This window comes from Passer domesticus, chromosome 5 (assembly GCF_036417665.1).
Source record: "Passer domesticus isolate bPasDom1 chromosome 5, bPasDom1.hap1, whole genome shotgun sequence".
NCBI lineage: Eukaryota > Metazoa > Chordata > Aves > Passeriformes > Passeridae > Passer > Passer domesticus.
This window is the reverse complement of record NC_087478.1, coordinates 36189085-36208591: the sequence shown is the minus strand read 5'-3', so window position 1 is coordinate 36208591 and position 19507 is coordinate 36189085. Positions and strand designations below refer to the sequence as shown.

The window sequence follows — 19507 nt, the reverse complement described above, 5'->3', positions numbered from 1 at the left end:
AAATGTTATCAAAAGACAAAATCTATTAGCTCTGGAGGCTACCCGAGGAGACATGGTAAATAACTGAGCATCATCACACGCAGTTCCAGCAGGGTTGGGAGCAGGACAAGTCGGACAAGAGAGCACAGGCATTTCTTGCAGCAAAGCTTGCTCTGACTCATAGCCTCTTGTCCAACTTTGAGAGATCCTCTCCCTTCATGCAACCTCCAACTCAAGAAACAACAGCCACTAACACTTCTGCTTCTCCTAGTGCTTGCTTCCCTCAAAGCCTAGCATCAAGTTTTTGCTATGATGCTTGAGGTCAGACTCTTGGTCTTGCTCATGGTGAACACCAACTTGTTCCACAGGAACAGATACTGGCTTTGCTTATGGAGCAGGACTCCAAGATGCACATAAATTATGCACAGTCTGGTCATTCAAGATTCATTACAAATAAATCCAGAAAGCAAAAAATCTCAGCAAGTTGCAGCTGCCAGCACGCAGGCAGCAGTACACGGAAAAAACATTTTAAGGGGAGGGAAGAGGTAACCCTTCTCATTCTCTGACCTGGTGTGGAGGTCATTTTGAGTCATCTCACAGTCCAGGCAGTTTGGGCCCAGGTGGCATGTCACCCAGTGTCTGTGCCAGCAGCTCCGCGGGATCTGTCAGCCAGCAGCACAGCCCGCCTCACTGCACAGTGCTTGTGCAGGAGGGCTCCTAGGTGCTGCCTCCACCAAGCTCGCTGGGCTTCATTCCTGGGGCTCCATCTCCATCTCCATCCTGGGGCTGGTCTGTGTGAAAAGGTCGTTCCCATGCTGCCTGGCATTCCTGTGGGCAACGAGTAGGTGATTTGGTATTGGATTAATAACGAGCAGGGGATAAACCCACATCTCCCGCAAGACATAGGGAGCCCTGTGCGTTATCCTGAAACCGACAGGGCCAGTGTGCAGCAGCCCTGGGAAACTGGGAGATGGGGACACTTATAAAAAGCAGCTGAAGCCTCGGGCAGCTTTCTCCAGCATGCTGTAGACAGCCCTAATTGCCGGCCTTTTGTGAAACTATTAAGGCCCCTCCTGATCAGTCCCCAGTGGAGCAGTGTTTCGGCGGCAGCTGCGGTGCCGAGTCCCCGAGGCTCCCACGAGCCGGGCGCGGACTCCCACAGGAGCCTTCTCCCGCTCCTCACATCCTGGGAAACCTCTTTCCCGACCCCTCTGCTCTGGGGAAACACGGTTACGGAGCCTGCAAGTATGTCAAGCAAAATCCTAAAACTGGGTAAAACCACAAGCTGGGTCCTGCGGTGCGAGGCCGCAGCTGGGACATCTCCCGCTGCCTCCCGGGCAGGGCCGACCCCTCCAGCCCCAGCCCCGGCCCCGGCCCCGGCCCCGGCCCCGGCCCAGCGCGGGCAGGGCCAGCGGCGAGGCCCGGCCCTCATGGCTCCGCCCCGGCCCTTTAAGGCGCCGCGGGGCCGCGCTGTGCCGAGAGGCGCCGATCGGAGTTGAGGTGAGTGCTGGGGCAGGGGGGAGGCTGGATCGGCCCCCGGCCCGGGCAGGGGTCGGGGGTGGCGAGCGGCACAAGGCGGGCCGGGGGCGATGCTCACCCGGTCCCGCTGCCTGGCTGCTCTAATGATGGAGCTGCCACGCACCGGGCTTCCCCGACGGGCCGCCGAAAAAGCCGTCTAGGATAACTGGATAGCCTGGAATTCTTGCCTGTCTGTCTTGCGGCTGGCTTAGGTCTCCTGAGTCAGAGCCGCTGTAACAAACGGGTCGGAAAGGACTTGGCGGCACCGCGGCTTGTCCCGCGGATGACGTGCTGGCTGCGAGCAGCTGCCGTCAAGCCGCAGCAGACAGCCGGAATTGTTGGTGTTGGCGGTGAGATCACCTGGATTTTAATTGCTGCTTTTGAGCTCCCCAGGGGCCTGCGTGAAGTAGCCAGGGAGTCCCGAGGGAGCAGGGCAGGCTTGAGGCGGGGCTGGAGGTCTGAACGTGGGGCTGGGGAAGGAGCCCGGGGCAGCGCTGCTGGGGCCGGGCCGGTGCCGTGTCCCGGGCACAGCTGCTGGGGCCGGGCCGGCGCCGTGTCCCGGGCACAGCTGCTGCAGGCACCGGCCTGAGGCGCCTCCGGAGCACCGCTGCCAGGAGGAGCTCCTGCTGTTGAGTAACTGAGGAAATATTGCCCTTCTTCCCACGCAAGCGTCATAGGAACATCACGGGAGGATAAATGGAAATACCTTCTCTGAAAGAGAATACGGTTACCTTGACCCTTGATGAGTACCAACTTCAGTTCCTTTTTATTTTTCATTTAATGAATTCCCAAAGCCCTTATCAGAAGTTTTGAGTCAGCTAATGGTTGTCGGGTCATCTAGTATTCTGTCTCTCTCGGGGAAGAAAGGGTGGAGCTGCACCCTGTGTTGCCCAATATTGCATGTGAAATCTGGGGTAAAGCTAGGGAAACCTGATTCAGGTCCTCAGCTCTAGTTTGCATGAAAACTAAATTATTGTTTGCTGACAAAATGATTAAAATAATGTAGGCTCATGTAAATGCACAATAAAACACGAGCATGGTGGTGATGAGAGGAAAAGACAGAAGTAGTTCTTGTACCAAATACCATTTACATTTTGGAAAGCTTACCGAGTGGAAAGGAATCTCTTCTCTTTTCTTTTATTTTTTTTTCCAGTCCATGCATTCCTTTTCCAAAGCGTTGTGCAGCCTATATTCTCTTTAGCTAAGGACGCTCTTTGCTGTGATTGATGTCAGCTGCTGTGCAGTAGCACAGCCAAGCACTTGGATAAAAGAAATGGAATCTTGAGTTTTAGACTGTACAGTTGTGCCAAGAATGACAAAAGCAAAGTGGGAAATGTCATAAAACTAATTTTATGAGCCAGGTCAGGGTATTAGTGCTAAACCATGGAGCAGTAATGATGCTAATCCCATGGAAGTATTAAACAAAGGGCTATCTCAGTAATTGGTGTCAGTGTGCAAATGGCACTGCTCAGCCACTCTGAGCAAGTTTCCTAAGCTGTTGCTTAGGAATGTACCTAAGGTGCCCCAGTTTAGGTTAATAAACTAATCTTATTTTCCCACATGCCATGAATTGCTGTCTGCCTGTCTTGGACAAAGGTCTTGCAGCAGCTACCTGGCAGCTGTCTTACTTGGGAACCACACATCCTACCTTGCATCCCTAAAACTGCTGACCTGCTGCTCGTGCTGAGGGTGGGAGGCTTGTTTTACCAAGCAAGATGGGTCACGTAATTCAGGTTTAGCCAAAACTGCTGCTCTCAGTTGTGACTGGGGAGTCTGCTCTGCCTCGCCTGGGGTGCGAGGCAGCTCGCCCTGCACTGAGGCCTGTCCCACACGTTGGGAGAAGAGCCCCTTAGTGAAAAGAGCTCTTGAAGCAAAGTGCTCCTCTCTGGCTCCCTGGGGTGGCACTTCCAGTTCCTCTCTGTTGACAAGGGAGGCAATGGAGATTGGTAGTCCTCTGCTTCTGGCTCAGAGGGATGAGTGCAGAGTTAACTGAAGGCAGCAGGCTTTGTGTGTATCTTCTCCTTGTCAAGCCTAGGAGAGCTTCTCAGGGCAACTGAAGGTGAGTTTTGCAGAGAAAAGTCAGAAGCTTCCAAGAAATTCCTTCCAAAATTCCTCCCTAATCTCCCTCCCTGAAAATGGACCTGTACTGCTGTGTGGGGACTCTGCAGGGAGGGAATGCTCCTGCTGGTGGGGTAGGGTGGCAGGAGGTGCCTTTTGAGCTTCCAGTGGGCAAACCATGGTCCTTGTCCAAAAGCCCTGTGTGAATGAGGATCAGTGAGGAGCACTGGGGTGATGAGTGCTGAGCAGCTCTGCTGGGTAGAGCTCTGGAGGCAGTAACCCTGTCTGGCTGCTCTTGGCAGCTCTGTGCTGGGGAGAGCTGGTGGTGCTGAGCTGCAGGAGAGCAAACCAGCCTTAAACAGCAGTCACAAGCCAAGGGCAGTTCAGGCTGACAGCAAGATGAGCCTTCAGCAAACACAGCTGTGTTAGCTCACGGTGGTGGCAGCAGGAGAAAGCCCCAGAAATCTGGACTGTGGTGGGCAGGGCTCCGCTTTGGAGCTGTAACCCCAGGCAGTTGTGGGAGGAGCTGGGGGGAACCGCTGATGGTGGTGCCAGAGAGTGCAGGGGAGTTCGGCAGGGAGCAGGGACAGCTACTGCTTCTGGCTTAATGTAAGAGACGGTTCCCAAGGCTACAGGTTGACACAGTGGGTAGATGCCTGTCCCCACAGTTTTCTGAGTGTCTATTGCAAGTATTGCATGAGAGGGGTTTTCACTTCCTTTTAAATCAGCTGTAGCTACTTGAGCAGTTGGGTTTGGTTGATATACTGGCCTGGTAAAGGTGCAGTTCATGTAACAGGGGTGGAGTCCCTGGAAAATAGTCCCCCTTAAACTTCTTTGAAGTGCAGGTGTGATCTCAAAGGAGCTCAGAATGTTCCTACAACCGTAATAAGTAGTTTTCTGGTGAAGTGAACTTTGGCTTGTACCGCATCCCAAATGACAGGCCCTGCAGTAAAACAAAATGTCCTTGTTGGTACAATTGGTTTGCTTCTGTCAGGCAAGAGGCCCAGCATTAGTGAAGCATAGAAACTGAAATTATATCCATCTGGGGGGGCATTCGTTCCAGGTACAGTAAAGCTCTTGTGCATGAAACTGTAATTTGTGCATATCCAATTTATGTAAGTTTCAAAATCCCCAGGCAGGGATAGAGGACATGGCTCGTGAAGACTGTGTCTCTGTTTTTCTTGCTGTTCAGCAGCAGTGGTCTCTGTTCCCCTTGCCAGCTAGTCTGCTTTTACAAATAGCCGTAGAGAGCCTGCCTAAGCCTTTAAGTCTGCTCTGGCATCTGAAGAGCTGGGAAGTTGAACTGGTCCCAAAAACTTCTCACGCAGTGGAGGGTCACTGTTTTTAAACAGTTGATGAAATTACAGAGTTGTGCTCTGATGCCACACAAACTTCACAGACCTGGTTTAAAGGAGCCTGTAAGCCCAGTTATCCTGGGCCAGGGTGATGGAGGACACTGCATTTAACAAACATCTCCCCTTCTCCCCTGCTGCCTGGCTGGGCACACAGAACCACCATGCCGAACTGGGGAGGTGGCAACAAATGCGGTGCCTGTGGCCGCACCGTCTACCACGCTGAGGAGGTGCAGTGCGACGGGAGGAGCTTCCACCGGTGCTGCTTCCTCTGCAGTAAGTATTCTCCTCCAAAATCTCTCCTGCCATAGCTGTGGGAGTCACAGCACAGGAGGTGTCCCAGACTCAGCTGGTACCTGTGACACACTGGGGATGGCAGTGGCCAGAGGTGACTTTGTCCATCATGATTCCTGCTTCCCCATGTGCTTCCTGGGCTTGGCAGTCCTGAGGGGAGAGCTCACCTGCTGGAGAGCTGGAGAGGTTTTGTCATATCAGGGGTGAGATGTATGTCTCAGAGCAAAGCACATCCATTTGCACTCTTGCCAGCCTTTTCCTCAGGAGTCTAAGGGATCCTGAGGCTGGAAGCCTGGCTTAAGTGTTGCTCATGCAGAGGAGGAAGGCCAGTGGCAGAGCCTTCTTTGCACTGATCTGAGCTCAGCTGGGCTTCTCCCCTTGGTCCTGGGGCTGGCAGAAGCTGAAGGAACAGTTACCAAACTGCTGCCCTGGAGTCCTGTGCAGACCAAGACAGCAGTGCTCACGAGCACAGCCGAGTTGTTGATGCTTTAGCACAGCCAGAAGCCTAAACTTTCTTGGCACAAAGGCCTGTGGTTTATTTCAGATGAAAGGAGTCCAAAGCATTATTTTCCAGTCCAACCAACAAGCCCAGTGAGGCATTGAAAATCACTTTCTATGCTGAAAATACCTCTCCTTAGATGAAGGGAACAAAGGGTCTCTGTGAATCAGAGGCTCCTACTTTGCAGGCAGACAGCCTCTCTGTCTGAATCAGAGAATTGTACCTTATTGCAAACATCAGGTACTCCTTTTGCCCCACTTGTTGGTGATTAATACATATGGACAGAGCTAGGGTTCAGCCTTGTGTTGGCTGCAGTTACAGCTGTGCCTCTCAGACAAGTTTGCTGTTAAGTCTGCTGCCTAACCTTGGTGTGCTGTGCTGGCATTGAGAGCCCCGGCACACCTACACTCCTTTCCTTGAGCTCTACAGTGGTTACAAAAAACAAAGATTAGATGCCTCGGCTGCCTCATTTTCAACCTTTTATGGGAGTTACTATTAAAAGAAACCTGGAACTTGCAGTCAAACAATGGCTCTAGTGTGTCTGAATACATGGTTTCCTTAGTGCATACTTATGTTGGGGTTAAAGTCTGTAGACTTAACAAACATGCATTAATTGATTTACCTATTGGATATTAGTGTCTTATAAAAAGAACCTTAGAGCTAAGGATTGCCATAAGCAAAAGTCACCCAATGTTTTGCAGACATTAAAATCTTTAAACAAAAAAATTCATGAGGGCGTTTCTTTTTTTCTCCCCAAAATTCTTTTCCATGGACATAATGCTGTTGCAGATGGAAAGAGCATGCCAGTTGGCACACAAAAGGAGGTTTAAGAAGGAAATAGTTCTCCCTTCTACTGTAACCTTGAGTAGAGGGCTTGCATTGTGCTGGAGGACGATTTAGGAATGCCAGAAAAGCACAGCCCCTCCGGTGACAGCTGTGAACCAGCCCCAGCTCTGCCCTGAAGCAGTACTGAGGTGGGGGATAGGGGTGGGAAACCTTGATGATTTGGTTTTTTTCCCAACCCCACTCTGGCCAAAAGGATAGGGCAGGGCAGGGGCTCTTCTGTACTGATAGGCTTTTGCTTCATGCTGTATGGCATCTGTCAAGGGAAACTGCTGACTGCCCTCTCTGGGTTTCTGAGCAGCCTTGTTCATCAAACCACGGCAAGTTTCCAGGCTTTAAATGTCATGGTCATGAAGAGGTGGGAGGGAATAGAGCCCTTTATGGGGCTAAGCACAATTCACAAATTCAAACAGCAACTTTTTCCCTCTAATCTCTGGTGGTCCTACTGCCTAATGGGAAGAATTTTGGACAGGGAAAACCATAACATCACTTCTCACTTGATTTTTGGCTTATTGTATGTGCTGATGGAAATAGTCCCTTAGGGCAGTTTAACTTTTTTTTTTTTTTACCTCCAGTGGTCTGCCGGAAAAACTTGGACAGCACAACTGTAGCAATTCATGATGCTGAAGTTTACTGCAAATCTTGCTATGGGAAAAAGTATGGGCCAAAAGGTTATGGATATGGCCAAGGGGCAGGCACGCTGAACATGGACAGGGGAGAGAGACTAGGAATCAAGCCTGAGAGGTGAGTGAACTGAGCTGGGGGGTGCGTGGCCCTTGTCCTTCAGTACTATTTTCAGAGGAGTCTTTCAGGCTGGATTTTGTTTATGTTCATGTTTGGAATAGAAATGCTGCAAAATACCCCGGTCTAGTTGAATGCAGGGCATTGAACCTGCGTTGCACAAAGCTCCCACTGGTGACTCTGTGAGTCGGAACAGTAGAAGCAGGAGTTAGTGCAAGCAGGGACATGCTCATCTTCTGAATGAGCCATAGGGGACTGGATTATGGAGCTCCTGATGGCATTGCATGAGCTCAGAGGTGAGTCTGGGTGTCACATTGCTGTCCTGTTCAACAGGTTCTTGCAGGGATGGATTTGGACAGCTGAGAATCTGGGGCTACAAGCAGAATGAATTTTTAACTGGCAAATGAAGAATCATTTGTGCTTAATTATAGCCAAAACCAAAAGTCACATTAAATAGTAAACACTCCTAATCTGATTAAGTTCTTGCTGTAAAGCAGACCATGTGCAAAGAAGCTGAGATACATCTCACAACTTGCTTCATGCAAGTTCCCAAATTATTGCTTAATGTTTATATGATATATGCTCTGCAGCCAAGGTTCAGTGATCCATTCAGGTTCCTGATTATAATCAATGGATAGGGACTTAATGGAATAATTTGTAGCTTACTATCTGAAAAATCCATGTTCTGGTGGAGTTCAGTTCTTCTAGTTAAGTGAAAAGGGGAAGGCTCCTCAGGAAATCAGCCTTTACAGTAGCTTCTTTTTATCCTTTAAAGCATGGCCTTTCTTTTCTTGTTGTTGTGGCTTTGGTTTTTTCCCTACCAAGTGTAATTGGATAGCCTTGCTGGTAACTTACTTCTTCAGTTTTGCAGCAGTACTGTGTTCTGTACCATGTGCTGGGTGCTGGTCTGTTCATGTTGCTAAGCAGAGCAAGAGATCATTTAGTAAAAGAGCAGAGAAAACAAATGTCCTGTTTCTTTCAGCACGCCTTCTCCTCACCGGCCCACCACAAATCCAAACCCTTCCAAGTTTGCTCAGAAGTTTGGAGGGACAGAGAAATGCTCTAGGTGTGGTGATTCCGTTTATGCAGCAGAGAAAGTAATAGGAGCTGGAAAGGTAAGGAACTTCATGTGCTGTTTTGTTCCTGCTGTGTGGACTTTAAATTGAACAAGGTGTGTTATGTCAGTCCCAGCAGGGAACCAGCTGCAGGGCACTTAGCTTAAAATTGCATTTCTTTGCACTGGAAATAGTCAAATCAATCAACTTAATTGGAAAAAAAAAAGGCACTTGAAATGCAGGGTTATGAGTGATCACCTTAGATTTCAGAGGTGAGTATTTTATATTGTCTCATGCGAGAGACTTTAAGCAAACAACAGAAGCCCCTCTCACCCAGAAGAGGAAACAATCTTTAGGTGTGCAGCTTGTGAGGGAGGCAGAGTGTTTCATCTAAAGGGGATGGTCTCTGAAAATACCATGTTAAACTGCATGTCAGGCTGCCAGCTGTCTGACTCACTCACTGCAGAGAGCCAAGATGTGCTCTGAATTCATCACAGCAAGCCCAAACCTTTCAGAATGCTGCTCTGGGCAGGATGCTGGGTGGGATCTAGGGCTTTGTGCTGCTCACAGAAATGCAGGTGCTCTTGTCTGCTACTGGTGCACTTGAGCTGCTTTTCATTGCACCAGTCTCTAATCAATAGTGATGTAGATATCTCCAGTCAGTGTGGTTTTTTACCAACTTGGGCAGCCTATGTATTAATACTACCTTCTTTATTTTTTTCCTAGCCATGGCACAAGAACTGCTTCCGATGTGCCAAGTGTGGCAAAAGCCTAGAATCTACAACCCTAACTGAAAAAGAGGGAGAAATCTATTGTAAAGGTGAGAAAAGACGCAAAGAGCATTTGTTTATGGTTCAAGATACCTTACAAGGACAAATAGTCAATATTTTGCTGATATAAGAACTTTCAGGCTCATGTTCACATGGAAGTGCTCTGTAAGTCCTAGCAATAGAGCAAAAAAAAATAGAGTAAAAATGTAATAGATATTACTAAAGCTACTGATGTGGTTGACATCTGCATCAAGTAAAACATCACATACTGAGAAATGCAGCAGCAGCCTTGCCCTGTGCCTGATCAGAGTAGGGAAACAAGCCAGCACGCATTATGCTCTGCCTTCTTGAGTGGTTGTGGATATAAACTTGATCCACACAGTGGTTTGATGACAACACATGTCTTAACAGATACCAAGCCACAGACCTGACCTGTGAACTGCTCTCACAGAGTGGGCTGGGAGCTACACAGACCTGGCTACCGAGTTCAGTCCTGTTAGTTATGAGCTTAACAAAATGTTTCTAAGTGTTGCTTCCCAGGGAGATATTCTAGTGACTAAGGAGAAGCTGCTGAGAATCTTAGCCCAGACAGTGCTGTTCTTAATTAATGTGCCAGAACACTCAGCTACTGCATATTCATCTTTCTCACAGGTTGTTACGCGAAGAACTTTGGCCCCAAGGGATTTGGGTATGGCCAGGGAGCAGGTGCCCTTGTTCATGCCCAGTGAGGGGGCTAAAAACGCCTTCCAGCTCTGCTGAGATCCTGCCAGAAGGAACAAGAGAGTTTCCTAAATGTTACTAACTACTGTGAAACAGATACTAGTTACTGTAGTGTACCTTCAGCCAATGATTTTAAAAACAAACACACACACTGCTTTTTTCTTCGCCTTGTGTATCACACTGTAACACTTTTAATACTGAGTATCAATTCAATAAAGCTTTGCTTGTTGATATACCCTAAGTGTTGTCGTCATCAGTAAATGTGAGGGGAGTGTTGCTGGGTACTTCAGGGGTGGAAAAAATGATGCTTTATAGACTTGATGCACAGCTCTGCTGAAAGCTGGACATACACAGTCATGGCCTTCAGAGCTGAATAACTCTCCAATATCACACCATAATATGTGCAAGGCAAAGAGCTGCTCACTGCACAAAAGCAGTAAATCTTAATCTACTGCTCTGTATGGTGACACAGCTCTGAAAGTGACAGATAAGGGATACCTGTGTGCCTAAATGGCTGCCTGTCTCTGGCACAGTCTCTAGTAAATGAAAACCAAACCATAATATTCTGGGGGGCTGAGCATGCTGTAGTACTGAAGTTATGCACAGACCTTACTGTGCAGGAATATTTCACCAAGACAGCTGCAGATCAATAAGTTAGGTTAAAATAAAAAAGAACTTTGAAACTCTTGTCTGGTTTGAGAAGCAAGCTGATACTTTTTTTGGGGATAAAAGAACCTTTCACAACACTGAATTTATGGAAACACATATAACTGGGACTGGGACTGCTGCAATGACACATTAAGCAAGTGTGTCAGCATGGTCTAAAGCAGTTTCAAGCAACATCTCTGACCACGGTCTGAGGCAGTGAAGCAGTTCGAGCCAAAAGCCTAATTAGAAAAATATGTACTACTCTAATACACAAAGAGCATTTTGTACAGGTTATAAAAGAACCATGTGGATAGCAGGAAAAACAAGCCAGCTCAGTGACCCAAGAGCTTGTCCAGTTCACAGAGCAAGAAAGATTAGAGCTGAAAAAGACAACAGTAACTCTGAAGCAGCACATTTCAGGTGGGAGTGAGGCAGCAAACAACAGCACAGCCTAGGAAACCTAGGAAAAACTCTGTCCTGCTAACCATCAACATTGCTTTCATAGGAGGTCTGATTTTACTAAAGGAAATTTTTTCAAGGAAGTCTGATTTTACTAAAAGGCAGCTAATGGGAGGTGCAAGGCACTGAACCATAGTTGAGGTATATGGGGGTGCAGAGGACTGACTTCTTTCCAAAAAAACCCAAACCCAGGAATCAGCTTTCAAATCACCAGGACTCCCAAGCACAGCAATTCCTCTGATGGAGCACTGCAAATCTTGGATGGAGATCTTCAGCACAGGTCAAAGTCTGCCCTGGTCACTTCCTGACAAGCCAAAGGGTGGTCAGCCCAGACACAGCCTCACCAGGAAGACTGCTTGGGGAAGGGGAGAACACCACCACCAATTCTCAATGTCAATACCAAAACAGGACTCAACTTTTTTCCTCCCTTTAGATGTGCTCCTAAGTCCTAGCCTTACACTGTAATACACATTGCTGGTTATAAATATCCTGATTAGACTCGAACTCTGTTATCTTATTTCTACTCAAACCCTAACCTTTAGCATGGATCAGAATAGCCAAGGCAGTCTGTGTCCTGCAAGTGCCACCCTAAAGGACACATCTTGGTGACACATCCTAGCTCTATGCAGATGCCTGGCTGACGCTTAGGATACCTCAAACGTCATTATGTAAGTACATCAGGCCACGTGAAACATTCCCTAGATGGAGTTCTCCCTTAAGAAATGTTACCTTGCCAGCAGGCTTCACTCAAAAGACAGGAATATTTAACTGGTGAATGCCAACTTTAATTGGTAGTACAAAGGTATAATTTACCACAGTAGTAACTCATAGGATTTTGCATCTGTACAGATTTGAGTGCATGCCATCTGTAAGACACCTGTACATTTTTCCAGAAAGGCTTCTGAAACTGGACACCAACTACACTGTATGAAATCACACCCCAAGTCAATACAAACACTGCATCTAAGAGTCAATATTTATTTGATTAATAACTTACAAAATTTAACAGATTTAATTTATGTAAGGAGAGCTAGTTTATTAAACATTTTACAGATTTTTTTTTTGTTCACAATACACATCAAGATCTCGACAGTATTAAAATAATACTTGGCACAGTTATAAATAATATACAAAAAAATCCACAGCTTAAAATGTAGTGATGCTGTTTTACACATTAATTGAAAAAAAATCTGGTGGACCTCAAAGAATACAAAAACCTGCAAAGAAACAGCACATGTTTAGGGCCAAGACAAAATTCCTATTTACTCTACCTATGTCAGATTAAGTTGCTCTGATCTGCTGTTGGTCTGGATCAGCTTAAGTTTCAGAAGCAATGCAGTTTTGGTTCAACAAGTGAATTTTAAGTTTGATAACTTGACAGAAAAAATGCTGCATAGTTGGCTCCCCCCTGCTTGCTTTATAATTTCACATCAACAATTCAGTGTTACTCAAGACAAGTTACATTTTACACTGGAAACTTCATACATCCTAAATCATATATGCATGTCAATTTTCACAACTACCTACTATCGCTCAGATTTTGGAGGTCTCAACAAATCTGTCACCAGAGAGCTACTGACATGTAAATAGCGCAGAACTTGCTACGTGCTACCAAGGATCACCTCTTCTTTTGCAAACATTTTTGACATGGAGTGCATGATGCAATTCATGGCATTTAATGCTACTGGGCAAATATGACTGAACTTGCATCATGCACTGAACTGCTCTTCTGGTGCCTGGGTGATATTTTATAAAGTGTATTGAAGCTCCTCAAGTCAACCAACCCCCAACTAAAATGTGAAAAAAGAAATGAATGAACAAATATGCAAACATCATTGGTGATTAAAACAAACCATAGTGTAAAGCTTTCATGCTTTTTTCTGATTAGAAAAAAATATGGATAACTGAAGTCAATTGTTTTCACAGAAATAGAGCATGTTTTTGTTAGGATTACAAATTTTGTCTGACAACAGTAGCCAAAGCTTCTTCATCCCTATACCCAAACCGCTCCTGTTAAAAGTGTCCAAGACAACATTGATTTTTCCAGTATTAAACATTCAAGGACTCTAATGCTGCACTTCTGTAAATCCTGATATCTGGTACTTGCAAACTAAGTGTGTGTCTTGAGATCAATGAACAACTACAGAAAAAATGTTTACTTGCAAATACTGAACATCAACTATTTACAGTTTCACTGCTCCTCCTACTAAGGCAAGGGCCGGGAATACCACTAGATTGCTTTATTACCTGTAATCTGCGTATTACAGAAAACGCTAATTTTGCCAAGCATCAAACATGCAGTGAATTTGCAGGGCATAATGCCTATTAACAGCAATATTTAACATCACTAAAAGCTCATTAGATATCTTCCTATACTTTTTTGGTTGAATAAAATGAAAATGAGCAGCTTTAAATACACTAAACACACACTCACAGAGAGAAAACTATTTGATAAATTATTTATATACAGATACACATTCTTTACACTGGTCTCAGACATCTGCTTTCAGCACCCTCCCCAAACTCCCCTCACAGGTTCCTTGAACCACTGGGTTGCTACAGCACTTAGAAGAGAACTAAACTGATTCTCAGTCTCTCTGTAAACAATAGTTAAGGAAGCAGTGAACAATTCACTATGAATATATGAAAACACCATAACAAAAATCAGTGCATCACATTCAAAAAAAGCCCCTTTGGAATGCAATTTCAGATCATTCCTTACCTTCCAAACACATCTGTAGCATGAGAACTTAAAAACAGAAATTAAGGGTGATTTCCACGTGCCAATACACCACCTTCTTCAGAACACTGCTCTGCATTTTCTGTGTGCACGTGCCATTATGGGGATTCATAATTTTTTGTTTTTGTTAAAGTTGGGTTCCATTATTTCACATTCAAACGAAATAAGCATTTGAGGCAACTTTGGGTTCTTCTTCTCCAATTGCATTCAATTTAAAACTATGTTGTCTTTTTATAACTGAGACTTTTGTTACATTTGTAGTATCCCCCATGTAATTTCTCTTCCAACGTGTCTCCAAATACACTACACTGTTCTGTATGAGGACCAAACCTAATACTAAAACACTGCTAGTTTGTAAGTTGCTTATACAATTACTTCAAAGATAATTATTTTTTCCCACTTTTTTCCCTGAACATTATATACTGTAAACTAATTTTACAGGTGCATCATGCATTTAGGCAGGGCTTTAACTTTGACAGAAAAGCTTTCCTTGTTGGCGCAGCTGTTTATTTCAGACTATATTTCAGAACAGGGTTATTACAAGTATTTAGTTGTACCACTAACTGGTGGCAGAAACAATCACCAAAAAACGTGGGCAACATATTTTTACTCAACATTATCTGACGTGCCTTACTGCTATAACTTAACATGTTACAGGGGATCCCCACCACAGGATGTTTATAACAGTACTGAAAAGCACATTTTTCAATGTACATATTACTACAGAAAATCTGTATTAAAAAAATCACATTACAGGAACTACAACATAGCGATCAGTGAACTCCATATCATGAAATTTAGTTTTATATTCTAGATTCTTGTTTCAGTGGAATTATTGATATTGGGATACAATTTTTTCTGCTCAGCACAATGTAACTACTTATGTCAATACTTCAATAATCTCATGCTCCATTGTGAAAGACCTTAAATAAAAAACCTGATAACAAATACTGTGAATATGTTGTCATGAATAATTCTCATGTTAAGAACTGTTAAAATCCCTTTTTGATCTTCCTCCTCTTCCTTATCAGGTTTGGCAGTTTATTCTGTCCATTTTTACTTTTTGTTAATAAAATTCTGATGAAGAGAAGGTACCTTTATGATTCATCATCAGCCTTACACATAGCATGCTACTCTTCAAGGGATGCGGAGTCGAGAGAGAGAGACAGAAAATTTTTCAGGCACCACTCAGGATGATATGCTCACAGGATGAAGGTGGTGCTACACCAGCTGGTAGCCTGATCCTGAAGTTTGGTCATATTCTATTGTATACTGCCTTGTCCAGTCCACAATAACAGGCCGAAAAAGACCACAGCATCTGAATTCAAAGAAGTCTATAATGTTCCTTATACATCCATGGCTAAAAGCAAAAGAAAAACACACATTAGCAAGCAATATCACAGTTCATCTAACAAATAATCTTTTGCCTACCTACCCATTTGATTCTTCACCCTTGAAGTTTCTAAGTTTAGAAAACGAGCTCTGTTCAGAATTTTTCTTATACTTGATAAGCAAATTGATGAATAAGTTCTGAAATAAGAAGTGGTCACCAGACTGGTGAATGTTTGATTCTTAGGCATAATCAAGACACCAACTTTCTTCCACTATCTACCAGAAGATGTTTTTAGCAGTCCATCATCATATAGCACAACCTGGTAGTTCAGATCCTGTTCTAAGAGGACAGTTGCATTATACAGATGGATACAAAACAAAATGGCATGAAATTAATGTCTTCCTAGACTAATTTCCATATTTATTGGTATCTGTTTCTGCATACATACTGGTTCACCAGCTGCAGGTCTAGAATCAACCAGGTCCCTTGACAACACAAAATTAAGAAAGCATCATCTGAATTAAATGAACTAGTCAAGCACTTTCTGTGGCTGAATCAATTAACTGTCAAATATTTAAGAAACCCACAGAAAAACTCCCAACCTGCTGGGGATTTTTAACTTAATTAGACAGGGGCTGAATAGATAATAATTTTCTGGAAGAAAAGTTCATGTAATGACATATGAGAGAGCAGGTCTAAGCAAAAAGGAGATGAAACTATTTGATGTCAATGCTTCATGTGACAGGTGATGCTAAGTCAGTTATTTCAGACATCTGGTGTTATTTTCAGGTGTAATTTTTATAATAGCAGCTATTACAGTTAAAATGATTTGTGAATGTGACAGTAATTTGGGATCAAACCAGCACTTTTTTCCTATCCTGTGTACCACCCCATGTTTTCCAGGCAAATTATCTGGTTTTGTTACAACTCTAATCTGTAGAACACTTCAACTACATAGAGATGCTCATCTACTTCTCACTACAAGTTTTCTATGAAAATATTTTTAAAAGACCACACAAATTCATAGCACAGAAATCCATCTGCTACAGAACAGAATCATGGAATGGGCAGGTTGAAAGGGAGCACAGTGGGTCCCTGGTTCAGCCAGGGTCATCCTAGAGCTCATTGCACAGGATTGTGTGAATCCATGCTGACTACTCCTGATCAGAATTTCCATCTCCTATCTCCTTTACTCCGGGTGGCACCAGAAAGAGCAGCAGCTCCCACAGGAGACACAGCATGTGCAGCAGGATGAGACTTGCTCTTTTTGTTTTCCATCTCCTTTTGTAACGTGCTCTCAACCCAGCAATATACCAGCTTCATGTCTTCATTTATGTCCTGCTTTGCCTCCACAAGCTGCTCCATGACCCCATATTCCCAGTGCTATTTCATCCCTGAGCCCCCATCTTTCATCTTGCACCCTCATCACTACAGAAACCAGAATCCCAACCTACTCTTTCACACACTGATGCCCAAAAACTGTATGCAACAGCTTGCTCTCACCCATGCAACACCCACTTCAGTTCCTGGGGCATCCTGCTCCCTTCCCCACAAATAGCTTTGGCCATGCTCTTCACTTTCTGGAAGAAAGTGAAGCCTCTTTTCTCACAGTAGAGAAAGAGGAGCTACTGCATAGAGCAACTTCAACAGCACAGTAAGTATTACTCAGGAGAAAGTGCCCGGTGTGGAAATGAATGTCCAGGTCAACATAGACATGCTGCAGTAAGCAACTACCTCTGGTTTGAGCATTTGCTTTATAAAGAGGATATTTATTTCCCCATCAACTCTACAGTGAAATACAACCAGTGCTGGAAAACATTCTTTTCAGTGTTTATGCACCCTACACTACAAAACATTAATCACTTGCTTTAACTGGACAGAATGCGTGACTGAAAATAGCTGACAAGATTCAGCACTCCAAGTAGAGAAGACAGTCTGGAAGTACTCAGGTGTGTTCTGTTTCAACAAGCAATATAATTCAAATGTATGCAAGGCTATACAAATAAGAAATTGGTATATGCTTCAGAACTTACTTGAATGGGCTTTCAATAGATGTGGTTGTAACTTTAAAGTGCTTATATCTTCTTGCATTCATCCTTTCATTTGTTGTGATACCCAAGCAAGATATCTTGAGACAGGAAGAATAAGTAATTTAGCTCACATAAAAATATGCAACCAAGTACTGTATGAGACAGACTGAAAAAGGACCAAATTTACTGGTTTAAATTTATTTTTAAAGAAACAACTTTTTGACTGGGGAAATTATCAGAAGCAAACATAAACCATAAGACTTTGAAATTGATATATGTTGTAGGTAACAAATATTGTAAAAGTGGAGGACAAAACTTAAAATTTCCTGAAAAGTTGTATCTAAGCCTTAGAGGATAATTTCTATTTCCAGGAAATCTTCTGGAAAGATTAAGTCTCATGGTTCATTAATGACATGTCATACTTCAAGGCTTTCAGTATGACTTTTCTTTCCACAGAAAGGATAAAGAAAACTTGGGTTTGGTCAGATTAGAGTACAATAAAATGGCTTCAACACACATTGAAGCAGTGTTAAGAAATTATTGCATCCTCTTTCAAGCTACCACTCCCTTTCTACTAATAACATACAGCATTATTATAAGTTGGCCTCATGGCTCTTATCCTCTATTAGTCTTTATTGTCTTTTACTGGTCTGTTTTACCTTTTGGCCATTTTGAGAATGGAAAGCAGGAGGTAGGTATTTTAACCTCTTGCACAAAAAAATACTGTGAGACAGCAGAGGCTTGCCTCCTCCAGCAAGGCTGAGAGATTAAACTTGGTCTAGCACAATGAACATGAAAATTTGAATAACAGAACTATTTGATATTCTTATGTCACTCCCAAGACACAGCATTATGAGTGAAGTGTTCTTCCATACCTGATACATCTGACACATGAGTAACACAGCCACCCACATGAAGTGAAACACACTGTTTAGAAACATCCAAAACATCCACGGGGAACAGGTAGCAATCTGTGTAACGTAGGTCCAAAATCCATCCTTTGTGTAACTTGTCTCACAGTGGAAACCCCAGTCTAGAGGAAAATAAAAAGTCAAAAAATATAAAGATTTAAGGTAAGTTTGTTTTACAGCAACATATAATGCCCACATTAGAATGTGTTAAATTAAATAAGAAAATGGTAAGTGCCAGAATTCTGAGCTTTACTTGCTCTCTCTTCCTTTCCCAACTCCTTGAATACATGACACATGCATATACCTGTCTGTGATGAAGAAGATTTAGAACAAGAAAAACATCTTCTAAATTAAAATACCCAATATAATAAAATATCAATGTGCAGTTCAATTCCAGGATAAAGATACCCAAAACTCTGATAATGCAAAGATCTATAAAAATCCATATGAGGAAATGAAGTATTTAGAAATAATTTAAAAAAAGATGAAAAAAATCACATTTACTCACAAGAGATACATCCATAGATCATCCAGCAGATCATAAAAAGCAGGAAGAACAGGTAGCCCATAAAATAGCGATGGTTCCCTGCTCCTAAAGTTGCACAACAGGGACCAAATTACTACACTTTCAGCAGCAGAAAGACAACATTACACCAGAAAGTTTAATTGCTTGCTTAGATGTACTGCTTCTTATTTTATAAGAAACATTATGCTACAATATTAAGCCCATAAAACTTCAAGACAGTGAAATTAGCTGGTTTACTTATGATTTTTTTTTTAATTTCTCAGACAACAAAGCAACTTTTCTTTCATTTTCTGTCATGTTACAACTGCAATTAATTAAATAATTTGCAACCTCTTTCATGAAGTAATAAAATTATTGATAGACAATATTTAGAGCAAAGTTGGTAACAGTTGTCGCAGAGCTTTTATCAGCCAGGAATTACACATTAATAAGTATTTTTTTAAATCCACTGAAAAAATTATCAAATGACAGAGTTCGCTTTCTGAAAAGTAACAGAAATATGAGAAAATATACAACCTTCCTTGATAACAAGCTAACTTACATTATATGTTTGGATGCCTGATGAAGCTAGGTAAAAATAAAATATCTAGTAAAACTTGTAAAACAAATACCTGCAACTGAACAGACAAGGCCTAAGAACTAGCTGTAACAATGAATGGGATAAAAACTACTCTGCTTTAGACAGAATTCTAATGCAAGAAAACTCAGTTACTAGAAGACTGATCTATTTTTAACAGTAGTAGAGCTAAAAATATGCCTCTTATTAGAGTACATCATAATTCTGAAGTACTCAGCCTTCCTTCTGTTTGTAAAATATGTCCAATGTTGCAACCTTCCAACAGCTCCAGGCTGTAAACTAAACCCACAGAGACGATAATGGGCTACAAAAGATTTGGCTGTCATCGTTTACCAGCACAGCATTTACTTCTTTATTATGTCAAATGTTTTCCCTGCTAAAACAAGAGCATCCTCTGGAGGCAGAAAATAATCAAGTGCTTTTAGCAAGTGAGCTGAAAGACTGTATAAATAAG

General features: G+C 43.4%; 2 protein-coding genes and 1 long non-coding RNA gene across 3 annotated transcripts in view; 1 reads left to right on the top strand and 2 right to left on the bottom strand.

Moving 5' to 3' along the window:
- The window catches only part of LOC135301336 (uncharacterized), a 120762-nt gene extending 120060 nt beyond the window's left edge, over positions 1 to 702 (bottom strand). The window contains exon 1 of the long non-coding RNA XR_010363085.1: positions 547 to 702. This is a non-coding gene — a long non-coding RNA (uncharacterized LOC135301336). The remainder of the gene's footprint in view (positions 1 to 546) is intronic.
- A 687-nt stretch (positions 703 to 1389) lies between these two features.
- CSRP2 (cysteine and glycine rich protein 2) lies at positions 1390 to 10070 on the top strand. Its single transcript, XM_064419572.1, has 6 exons — positions 1390 to 1479; positions 5065 to 5183; positions 7119 to 7287; positions 8267 to 8399; positions 9066 to 9159; positions 9761 to 10070. Exons 2-6 carry the CDS (start codon positions 5072 to 5074, stop codon positions 9835 to 9837), a joined length of 585 nt encoding a protein of 194 aa, XP_064275642.1. The 5' UTR covers positions 1390 to 1479; positions 5065 to 5071; the 3' UTR covers positions 9838 to 10070.
- A 1629-nt stretch (positions 10071 to 11699) lies between these two features.
- Positions 11700 to 19507, bottom strand: part of ZDHHC17 (zinc finger DHHC-type palmitoyltransferase 17) — a 64553-nt gene continuing 56745 nt past the window's right edge. The window contains exons 14-17 of the mRNA XM_064419571.1: positions 18459 to 18542; positions 17915 to 18072; positions 17043 to 17137; positions 11700 to 15036 (exon numbers count right to left, since the gene is read on the bottom strand). Coding sequence (XP_064275641.1) covers positions 14898 to 15036; positions 17043 to 17137; positions 17915 to 18072; positions 18459 to 18542 — 476 coding nt within the window. The 3' untranslated portion in view covers positions 11700 to 14897. The remainder of the gene's footprint in view (positions 15037 to 17042; positions 17138 to 17914; positions 18073 to 18458; positions 18543 to 19507) is intronic.